General features: G+C 32.7%; 1 protein-coding gene across 3 annotated transcripts; it reads left to right on the top strand.

Moving 5' to 3' along the window:
- The first annotated feature begins 6030 nt into the window (after nucleotides 1-6030).
- LOC105790918 (kinesin-like protein KIN-14T) lies at nucleotides 6031-11830 on the top strand. 3 transcript variants are annotated; one of them, XM_012618728.2, is made up of 12 exons: nucleotides 6032-6275; nucleotides 6355-6517; nucleotides 6601-6684; nucleotides 8284-8460; nucleotides 8528-8634; nucleotides 8735-8913; nucleotides 9002-9163; nucleotides 9348-9563; nucleotides 9641-9678; nucleotides 9798-9925; nucleotides 10096-11419; nucleotides 11548-11830. In XM_012618728.2, the coding sequence occupies exons 1-12, from the start codon at nucleotides 6270-6272 to the stop codon at nucleotides 11661-11663; spliced, it is 2700 nt and encodes an 899-aa protein (XP_012474182.1). In that variant the 5' UTR covers nucleotides 6032-6269; the 3' UTR covers nucleotides 11664-11830. The 3 variants fall into 3 exon arrangements, with proteins under 3 accessions (XP_052491263.1, XP_012474182.1, XP_052491262.1); XM_052635303.1 differs by having other exon boundaries at nucleotides 6031-6517; nucleotides 11571-11830; XM_052635302.1 differs by having other exon boundaries at nucleotides 6032-6517.
- Nucleotides 11831-12196: the final 366 nt, after the last annotated feature.

Genomic DNA, 12196 nt, shown 5'->3' on the forward strand with positions numbered 1-12196 from the left:
ATATAACAATTTCTTTTTAGCAAAATAGAATTTTATTTTCTTCCAAAATTAGTGGGTATAGAATTATTTTTTTAAGGATACATGGATCTAAGCTTCTTCTTTTCTGGATAGAGATATTAGGAATTCAATTAAGGCTTAAGATTTAATATTTAATGTATTTATCTTGAGAAATTCATTTAAATTTTATTCTAATTCCAAAAGAAAACCATAATCTCTAACCTTTAAATTGAATTTCTCAATTTAATATCTTCCTAAATTAAATTACAATTTAATAGAATAAAAATCAAACAAGAAAACAATGCTTCTTTTACTTGGCAGATCTCGATCTGGTAGGCTTAGATAAAAATATTGTCCTTAATGTTTCGATCTCAAATTTAAATTAAATCATTTTAAATATTTATATTTATATTTAATAATCATGTATATTATATGAAAATTAATATAAATTATATATTTTAAGGTTTTATGTTATGCCCCAAATTTTTATTACAAACATGGCACTATTTTAATATTGAATTAGAAAATTTATAAATGGTTTGGAAAACAAGTCGAAAAAATATTATAATGAGAATAAAGTTGATTTTGTATATGAAAATTCAAGAATTTTAGGTGAGAAAATGTGATTTAAAGACTAAATCATAAAAATTAAAAAGTTTGAAGACTAAAATGTAAATTTGACCAAAAAGGAAATGTGAGATATTAGTGACTAATTTGGATAAGAATTAAGTGGATTGTATGTAAGTGTGATAAAATTACTTTTGAGATCAAATTGGAAATATTTGATAGAATAGGGACTAAATTATAAAATTTCCAATTGTATCAAGAAAAAAAGAGGAAAGATGTAATTTAAATCATCCGTAGATTTATATTAAAGTATACATGTGAATTTTGAGATTTGGAATTGATAATTTTTGTTATTATGAAGAAATTGTATTTAAAGACAAAACAATAATTTTACCCTCGAAAGGGTATTTTCTTCAATTCTCAAAAATTTTATGGTAAAAATACTGTTTATATGGGTTATTTAATGTATAGAATAAATTTGTACATTTAGAACTTGGATAATGTAAGTGGGCCACTATCATTTAAAATATGGGCTTGGAATTGTTGGAATTGGGCCTTTCAGCCCACTTGGGTAATTTGAAAGGGAAAGAAAGGATAAAGGCCAACCCCAATTAGCCCTCTCATCTTGCTATTGCTACCCCTTTCATGGCTTCTCTTTTTTTTTTCATTTTTCTCTTTAAATTTCCTAAAAATCCACATATATATTTGTTTTGAACCCTAAGTAGTATAGACTCATAAAATGGCATGATTGGATCCATAAGTTTCAAAATGTCTAGGGATGACTTAAGGCATTATTTGGTCAAATTAGAGCCTAAAAGAACTAACCCTATGCTATATACCCTTAGTACCTATATTTGAGCCTGAAATTGACTTCTCTTGCTTAGCTTTATCATTGAAGCCTTAAACTAAAAATTGAGTATGCACTCATCCCATCTTTGTCTCATTTTTCTTTATGCGCACAGAATTAGACGTCGAGCCATCAATGTTGAGGGATAGTAGAAATACAATGAAGGCTTCAAAATAAATGAGTGAAAAATGAAGAAACGACACAAATATAGTGAGTACAGGACTCTTACAAAACCATGCTTAAATTAAAAATAGTGGAGTGAACAAAAGCATTGTAAGGGTTAAAAGTAAAGCGATAAAATAAAAGCATAGAACGAGCTAAAAGCAATGTGAGTGAAAAAAAGTGAAACATTTAGAATGTGATCAAATGAAAATTCACATTTGAGCTTAAGAAAATTTTCATTCATTCAGTGTACTAGAATTGCTAAGCTTGTTGTACTCTCTAATATTATATCATGTCTTCCCATACTTATTTGGAGAAATAAGGAAGGTGGGAGAAAGACATGTAAGGAGGTGAGCCAAAAAGATACATTAGGGGGTGATTAGGGGGAACATCATGTGCCAAACTAGTTTTTATGCTTGAACCATTTTGATGTGCCCGTTCCTTAAAATCAAACCAACCTTGAGCCTTAGAACATTACAAGCCGAAAAGTGTGAACTTGACAATTCAATTCATGTATGAATATCATGTTAAGTCGTATGAGATATAGTTTCTTATGTTCTTGTAATATAAATGTCATTTCTACATAGTGTATTTTGATGGAGTAGTATGCCTGATCACCTTTGAACTTGTTCATATTGTAATCTAGTGAACTATCATGTTTAATCCTAGAAGTCGTGAATGTCTTATATATCATATTGAAAGAGCATGGTAAAAAAGGCATTCTTGGCACTTATGTCCTAAACTAAACTTCTTCATCAAGCATGCTCAAGGGTTGTCATAGTTGCATCATGTTGTTTTAGTGTTTGCTTGAGAAGAAGCAAAGACTTAAATGTAAGGGAATTAAATTTGTCATAACTTGCTATGACAAATTAGATCCTTCTTGCTACTTAAGGAACTCGTAATCCAACATTTTCATTTTATTTTCAGTAGTTTTAAGAATTACTTAGTCATTATTTTCAATTGAATAAAATGAGCTTTTTATGATGTTTCGTGAACAAGTTGTCCAATTCAAGCCTAAGTTAGTTCTAACAAGTTAATGAATTGTGCAGGAAACAACCAAAGGAGTTAGCGGACTGGACCGAATGTTGCAACATTCAGACATTAAAGTCGCGACATTGAAGTTGCTCCAACACTTAGACAAATTTTCAACCAACATCTACAAGGCAAGAAATCTGGTCTCGAAGTTGTGACATTGGAAAACCAAATTCGCAACATTGGGCTATAAAGTCGTGACATTGACTTGTGGAAGTCGCAACATTTGAGATAGTAGCCTGAAGATGGAAGTTGATTCCAAATTTTAGCAAAGTCGTGACATTCAACCTTGCTCTAGAGATTCGAGCAAGCTATCTACAAAGTCGCAACATTGGACCTAGAATGTCGCGACATTGATGCTTGACAAACCTAAAATCTGCAAGGGTATTTTCATCCATACAATCGAAATTAACTTGTAACTAAGGGTTTAGTATACCTAATTTGGTCAAAATGCATTTAGACTATAAATATAACATTTAAACATCATATTAAGGAGCTCGGTTTATGTTTAGTTTAATAATTTTAGATAGATTTTAGGGATTTCACTTTTGTTCTTATTCTTTTCAGTTTTCTAAGTTAATCAATTTCCAGTTTTTTATTCCTTATGTTCTTTTATTTTATTTTCATGTATCAATTGTTTTAGTATGACAATCACAAGTTTTCACGGATTTACATTGTTGCCCAATCAATCTCACGCTTTGGAGTCTTCAAATTTTCTGAGCATCTTTTACTCTTTTCCTATTGTTTTCGTTATTTTAATGCTTCATAATTCAAGTAGAGTAATTGCTTTTAGAATTAGGAGTAACTAAACCCCTAGGAGGTTGGTTAATTGAAGTGGGTGTTATTAGTCTAAAGTTAAGGTTACACATTAATTAATTGGTTTAGATTGAAAATGCTTAAACCCTAGAATTGATGACTCTAGGAAGTTATTTAGGTAGATGAAACCAAAAGAGTATTCTACTTAGCACCAGTTCGATTTAGCCTAGTTTAGATCCATCATGTCAAAAGATAATTGGACTAAGCTTATTAGTTAATTTAATTATAGGTTGAAAAGTATTAATTAGGTTAAATATTAATTAATTGGTAAATTTCCCAAGTTTAGAATAATTGCAACCATGGACATTAATCAATTTTCATTTGTTACTTGATTGATAATTTATTAATTTTTATATTTATGCAATTTAGTTATTCGCGTAGTTAAACTCATAATTTTAGTAATTAGCCGTAATATAATTAATAGATTAGTAGTTGTTTAGACTTAGCTTAGCATGTTAGTCTTTTTTGTCAATTCAATTTAGACATTCCTTCCTTGGGTACGATCCTCAGAATACTTCTAGTATTTCGTTGTAAATTTACTATATTACAAATTGACCTGTACACTTGCAGACACCGCACTTCACTCATATTTAATTGCATTTTTCTAAGGCCTAGTGTGTGCACGCTTGGGCGCGGTCATACTTTGAATTGGACATCAGGCCATAGATATTGTGAGTTAGGTAGATACATTTTGATGGTCTTGAATGATTATGTACTTGAGAGAGAAATGAAGAAACGATTTGATAGAGTGAGTATAAGGTCTTGCTTAAACAAGTGCTTAAATGAAAAAAATGTGTGAATAAAAGCAAGGTGAGGAATAAAAGCATAGCACGAGGTTAAAAAGCATTAAATGGGTGAAAAGCATAAGGAGTGAAAAAGAGGGATTCATTTGTGAAATGTGCTTCACTGTTAAAATATTCTTGAGCTTAAAATGAACTCCTTTTGCTTCATAATGCACGATCTTGCTAGCTTATATACTCATGAATATTGAATAGTGTCTTCCTATATTTTGGAGAAATAAGGTAAGTGAGAGAAGGAGACATAAAGTGGTGATGATAATATTTATATGTGGGGTGATTTGGAAATAATGTTATGTGAGTTAGGTAGATACATTTTGATGGTCTTGAATGATTATGTACTTGAGAGAGAAATGAAGAAACGATTTGATAGAGTGAGTATAAGGTCTTGCTTAAACAAGTGCTTAAATGAAAAAAATGTGTGAATAAAAGCAAGGTGAGGAATAAAAGCATAGCACGAGGTTAAAAAGCATTACATGGGTGAAAAGCATAAGGAGTGAAAAAGAGGGATTCATTTGTGAAATGTGCTTCACTGTTAAAATATTCTTGAGCTTAAAATGAACTCCTTTTGCTTCATAATGCACGATCTTGCTAGCTTATATACTCATGAATATTGAATAGTGTCTTCCTATATTTTGGAGAAATAAGGTAAGTGAGAGAAGGAGACATAAAGTGGTGATGATAATATTTATATGTGGGGTGATTTGGAAATAATGTTATGTGCTACACCAATCTCAGTGCTTAAGCCGTTTTGATGCTGACCTTTGTTTTTTAGAACCAAACCGCTCATAACACAAAATATGAACTTGATAATATGGTCATATACATATTTCCACAAACTTAGTTTCATTGCGTTCAATCCTTGAAAAGGACAAACTCAATGGTCTTAATTTTCCTGACTTATATCGTAGTTTGGGATTGTCCAATCAATCCTCAAATTTAATGTTATTTATCTCTTACTTATGTGTTACAAGCGATTTAAGAATAAATTTTCTTAAGAAATAGTTTTTTAAGGGGAGGTATGATTTTGAAAAAGTTAATCTATTCGGTCTCCAAACAACTAAATTTCATTTTCTTTTATATAAATATAGTTGAATTACAAGAATTTGTAAGGTAACGTTCATTCTTTTATTAATTTTCTCTTTGTGAAGCTACTTTTCTATTTGTATAAATAAAATTTCCAAGAAAATAAGAGTAGGTAGTATATTTATAAAAGCAATTAAGATTGCAATGTTGAGAGAAGAGAAGATATAAAGGATTAGAGTTTGATTGTAAATATTAGTTTTATAATCATAGGTTGTCCGGATACATGTATATAAAACCAGGCCCCGATGCACCAAGATATGTCTCCTAAATAGAAATGGTTAATTTATCCAGATTGTCATTTCACTATTTTTGGAATCCTAAATTATTAGGGTGGCATCCAATGGCCATTGTGACCGGTCGGGTTTATTTTCTTCTCATCCCTAAATATTCATACAACAACGGAGGTGGCTTTGAGTTTAGTGAATCTCCATAACCTTTTTCTTTTTCCTTAATTTCTTGTTGTTCGAGTCATTATCGTAAGTTGGAACAGAATTTTCCACTTCATTTGATTGGTCTATGCTGCCGTAGTCTGCACACATAAATTTGTATGCACCATCTAATCAAAATCAAAGACAGGTCCCAACCTTAGATTGGACCAGTTCCTACTTCCTACACAAAATTGAAGTTTGGTGTGGTACCTAAAATTGGCCTCCTATACACGTTATCACATTGAAGACCCTTTTACTCTAACCATTGTGGACTCTTTATTATTATAATAATTAGTGAGAAGCCTTGAATAATATGAATCATTCTCCTTGGCCCCTCAAGCACCCTATACTCATTTCATGAAGAAGATGAAGGTAGGCCCCTTAGTTTGCCAAGAAGCTACACTCAATCACTGATTACTATCTGCTATACTATATGAAGGAATTACACTTCCTTTTAGCGGATTCAAGTGGGCACCAAGCCTTTAAAAAAGGGCTGCTCTTGGACTTTAATGGTGGAGGAGCTTCGAAATCTCAAGCATGGGAGTGAGTATATAGACTTATTCTCTTTTAATAATATTCCTTCTTTAATCTACTTATTGTGTTTGAGGCCATGAGTTCAAAGAAATCAATTCAGAATCTGGGGGAAACCATTCATTCACTGCTGGGATTTAAGTCACATCTAACTTCAACTTGGGTGAAGTCAGTTTGTGAGATAGTAAAGAAATTACCAAGTGGGAACGAAAAGGATGATGAATCAGCTGCAAAAGAAATTTCCAAGATAAAAGGTATTTCATTATTTTTCCAGGGGGTTATTCGAATTAACTGCTCTGCCATGCTTGATCAAACCCATTGTTTTTTCGGTGAACAGAAGAAATGGCTGCCTTAACCCACTGCATAAACCAATCGAACATACAGAGGGGGCAGTTGTTGCATGATTTGTTGGACTTGAAAGGTTAGTCTATTTTCCGTAAATGTACCCGGGAGATTTCTCATTTTTGTCCCTTCCATTTAAAAAATGGACAATTTAGTCCTTATAGATTAGATCATAAAACAAATTAGTCCTTCCTTTTAAAAGTTTCATCCATTTGTACGGTTAAAAATTGATGTGATTGACAAAATAACCAGATAGTAATACATGATGTGCCACGTGTACCTCATGTTGACGTATAAGGAACAATTTTTAATAGTAGAAATAGATTAAATTTTAAACAGAATGACTCGTTTGCTCTTTAATCTAACATACATGGACTAATTTACTCTTATTTAATAAAGGGTAAACTCTAATCCAACTTTTAATATAGAAATCTTCATGCTAATTTTAACTCTATTTTATATATTTAACACTAAAATCCCACACCCATCAAATTAGTGATTGATAAAAGTATGAGTTTTAAAATATAGTAAAATTTTAAAACCGTTATTAATATATGTATTTTGTTTAAATTTAGGATTTTTTTATTTATTTGACGGTGTCACCCAAGTAGAAAAAAGTGAACAAAAGATTTTGTTTAGAAAAAGAAGAAGTGAAAAAACATTTATATTTTGAACTTTAATATATTTTAATAATTTGTCAATGTACATTGGGCCCTGTAAATTTTCTGCTTTTGCCGAGAAGAAAAGGTAAGAAAGAGAGGACATTAGAGTGCAGTTTTAATAAAAAGCCGTTAGATCTAAAGCAATATATGAATTGATTTTCTGATGGGCTCATACAATTTATTCAATTTTAATGAATTAAAAGGTTGGAATCAATTTGAATTTTAGAAAGTTTGAATCAATTTTCATCATTGAAAGTCTTGATTTATCTGAATTCAATTTATTAATTTAAATAAAATAAAATAAATTGTAAACATATAATACATGTTAATGAAATTTATATTATTATAAAGGATTCACCAATTTCATTAGAAAAATACGTAAAGAAATAGACCATAAATAAAATTATAAACTTATTTTTAAATAAATTATACACCCTTATTTTCAATTATTCTTAAAAGAAATGTCAATTCCACTTATTTCACAGTCTTTATTATATTTTTCTATTAATTGTCTTACTATTTATAATTTTACTCGTGTGTCTTCGTCACGCTAATCATTTGTAAAAGGTACAAAATATTGGTAAAAGGATTTCTCTAATTATTCTTAAATTTGAAATTGAGCAAGTTAGTCTCTAAAAAAGGAGAGCAATTTAATACATGTCAACTTTGATTGGTATAATACTAAATTTAGCCCTCAATGTTTACATATTTTGTTAATTCGGTCTTGATTTTAAAAATTCAACAAATTTAGCCTCAACATTTACAAAAATATTGTGGGCTAAATTTGTTAAATCATGACTCAATTAATAGAATGTGTAAATTATAAGAGCTAAATTTGCTATTATACCAATCAAATTGACAAAAAATATTAATGTTGTGATTAATTATCCTTAATTACTCATTTTAAAATTGACAGAGACTAATCTACTTAATATCGAAATTGAAAGTGATTAGAGACAGCCTTTTACCTAAAATATTATATTTGTTAAAATAATTTGGAGCATGGCATATTGCAGGGAACATCCGTGTATTTTGCCGAGTGCGACCATTCACGTTGGAGGAAAGTATAGGAGGAGGTATAGGAGGTATAGGAGCTGTAGTAGCTTTGGATACAAGTAACCTCCTTTTAAAACTTGGTGATAACAAAACTAAAAGATACACATTTGACAATGTGTTCCAGGGTTCATCCCAAGGTACCTACTCTATCCTCTCTCTTCATCATCTCCTTTTTTACAACGGATGATTGACTTTGAATTTCAGATGGAATTTTCTCTAAAGTTGAACCAGTCATCAAGTCAGTCCTCGACGGTTACAATGCCAGCATTTTTGCTTACGGTCAAACAGGAACCGGGAAAACCTTCACAATGGTTGCTCACCACAATACTCATTGATACTATCACAACTTAACATAACATGATTTCACCTTGTAAACTAAGCCACTGCTTGCTTCAAATCTGCTGATTACAGGAAGGTACTTTGGATTCCCCAGGAATAGTGCCACGGACGATCGAGACTTTGTTCAAGCAAGCACTGGATAGTAACCATACTTTCCTTATCACTTTCAGTATGCTTGAGATTTATTTAGGAAATCTCAAAGACTTGCTTGTACCGCAAGCTACCAGGGCAACAGATCCTTTGCCACCATGGTCAGTAAATCACTATGCAAACTACCATTCTGTGAAAATGCCTGCTGATTTGGATGCAGATGGTTTTTCTTTTTTTTTTTTTGTACAGCCTGTCAATTCAAACAGATCCAAAGGGAGGAATTGGAATTGAGAACCTGGTTTCCATCCAAGTTAGCGACTTCAACCAAGCTTTGAAGCTGTATAGATTAGGATGCCAACTCAGGTCAACTGCTTCAACAAATTCAAACACAACTTCAAGTAGATCCCACTGGTAATTACTAGCTTTTTACCTATCTCAAGTAATATTAGTATTGGATTATCCAGCACCTTTTGAGGCTTAAACCCTTACTAGTGAGATGCCCTTGGTGGAACAAAACCACACAGATTGGGTATATATAGGATCATTTTTCTTTTTATTGCATTGTAAAGTATGTTGTGTTTGTTGCTCCTCTTAGCATGATTCGCATTTCGATGACTTGCTTCGATGCTCCTGAGAGGCGACGAGAAACGAATAAAATATGGTTAGTTGACCTTGGAGGAAGTGAGCGAGTGGTGAAGACCAAGGCATGGGGGAGAAGACTTGATGAAGGAAAAGCCATCAATTTGTCTCTTTCTGCTCTTGGAGATGTAATACATGCTCTTCAAAGGAAAAAAAGCCACATACCATACAGGTAAACCATCCTGAGACTAAGTATAACTGGACTTCACCTGATTTAGTTATCATACAGTTACCTACCTTTTTCTACAGGAACAGCAAGCTGACACAAGTTCTTAAAGATTCCCTAGGTAACTAACCATTCTTCTTTGCTCACTTCCATTTTCCATTCACCTAATCTCTTTACCTAAGGAAATTGTTGTCTTCAAATTAGCTGCTTTCACTAACCTTCTCAAATTGGTATCTTTAGGTGAAGATTCAAAAACACTGATGCTAGTACATGTGAGTCCCAAAGAAGAAGATCTTTGTGAAACAATATGTTCATTAAATTTTGCAGCAAGGGTGAAAAGTGTTCAATTGGGGCATGAGGAGTCCAATGTAAGTGATGTAGGACAAGTATCCCACAATTTAAACATCTGAAAATCTCAACCAAAATCCAATAGTAAAAATCCCCTAAAAATATTAGAAGTTTTATGTATTTACAACTAAATCTAAAACCTGACAAGTTTGGTGATTTACCATTAACATGCTGAACTATTAAAAATCAGGAAGTAAGAAACCAGAGGGAAGCTGCTATGAAAAACCTGCATCAAACGATTAAAAAGATTGAAGATGAACGACGATATATTAGAGGAAAGATCCAAATTTTGAACCACAAATTAGAAGAACTGACAAGGAGAGGTCTACCTTTGGAACAGCAAGCAGAGGCTTGTGATTTATCAACTGAACTAGGGCCACCTTCCGAGCTTGACTTTACCAAGAACAGGACTGGAAATGTCAGATCACAGCTGCCTAGATTTATGAGATCAACTATTAGCAGTAGAACAAAAACTGGGATGGAGCATCAAACTTCACTTCATTCAAGGAGAAGGAGAAGACCATCATCTCAGCGAGCCGGGTCAGTGAGTTTCCCAGTGAAGAATCATTCAGAGTGCAACTCTGACCGTAGCATTTCAAGATCTACATGTGCAGTGGAATTGAACAGGAAAACTAGTATGGAATTAGATAATGTCACAGTCTACAGCCAAGACACATCTGAATGTGATACAAAAATGGTTGTCACAAATAGAAAATCAAACAAATGCAAGTCCACTAAAGTTTTAAAGGTTGATCAATGGCTTACCTTGCATAAGGATGAAGGTAGCATTAGTGGTTCTGTTCCAAGGAATAAATGGGTTTCAGACATTCCTCTCCCGGAGAAGAAACATAGGTCAAATAGAGTGAAAAAGACACATATATTATGCAATGACAAGGTATTTAAAAAGCAGAAGAAAGCTTCTTCGGTGGTAGCTGTTTCTCAAAGGGTGGAAGACAAACCACCAACACTAAAGGATTTATTTGCTGAGGAATCTAATTCTAGTTTCATTTGTCCACCTCAACCAACAATGTGCCTGTCAACAGGTCACCAACAAGACTCACTTGATGGCTCTTTGATAGAGTACGGTCAAGGTGGCAGTCTTTCTCCACCTGATTCTTGCTGCGATGGATCAGTACACTTCATTGATAATGAAGATGAATTCTATGGAACACCCATGGTTGAAGTAGTAGAAGACACTGAACACCGCCCCAACAGTTCCATGATGAAAATTAGCAGTTATCTGCTTTCTCCGGATGATAGCATCAGCAACTCACAAGAAATTTTTGGTGTTTCGGCCCAAGCATTGGAGCCGGAACAGTACCACAAACAAGTGATGGCAACTGAAGTAAACGGAAAGGAAGACATGGATGCCTCTTCTCAATCCTCACCACAAGAGATGAGACTAAATCTGTGCAGACCGAAATCTCAAAGAAGATTGTTTATAGACGACCTAAAACAAAAAGACCCGAGGATGATGACCCTCATAAAATCACAAGAGATTTCAAAAAACCAAGGTAAGAGTTTTGAGGTCTAAAGCAAACATGATTCCCATAACATAAAACAATGTCAAAGAAGTAGCAACATACGATTAGTGGAGTCTTAAAATACAGCATTTTATATTGATTCTAATGTGTTTTTCTAGGAGCATGTTGTTTGGTTAAACAGAAAGTTGAGAAATCATGGGCCATTGCACTTCTAGGATTGGGATTCCTCGACTTGGGGTTCAATCATGACTTCTTCTATGGTCTAATACGTTGAAGCAGCTGCAGTAATGTTGAAGGATGAGCTAATAATAGGATGGAATGTTTGCACAGATCATCAATATTCCCATTTTTCCTTTTAATATGCTAAGGTTTAACAAATTACTGTTAGGATTTAGATCCATAAATTAAATAAAATTTATAGATTTGAACTAGTATTATACACTTGCTTCGATTCCGTCTAGGATTAACTATTTTATATTTGTGTTTTGTATAATATATTGTAACTTATAACAATGGCTATGAGTATAAATAATTATAAATATATGACCAACTGCAACAATTCTCAACTCTTTTCAAATAGATTCAGAACAAATCTCATTTTTATTTTGAATTACATAATAAATTGTTAGTACAAATCTCCAGTGAGGAAAATCTTGAACACATGAACGAAACTCGAATAGAAAATAAAGGAATAGGACAAGGCTCCAAGGCATGTATCAAGTTACTATTTTTAAGGTTATATTCGCCCTCACCTATATTCGGTGTGCAAAAGAGTTTCAAGCAAATTAACCTTAAGGATACAATGAA

Source organism: Gossypium raimondii, chromosome 8, assembly GCF_025698545.1.
Source record: "Gossypium raimondii isolate GPD5lz chromosome 8, ASM2569854v1, whole genome shotgun sequence".
Classification (NCBI taxonomy): domain Eukaryota; kingdom Viridiplantae; phylum Streptophyta; class Magnoliopsida; order Malvales; family Malvaceae; genus Gossypium; species Gossypium raimondii.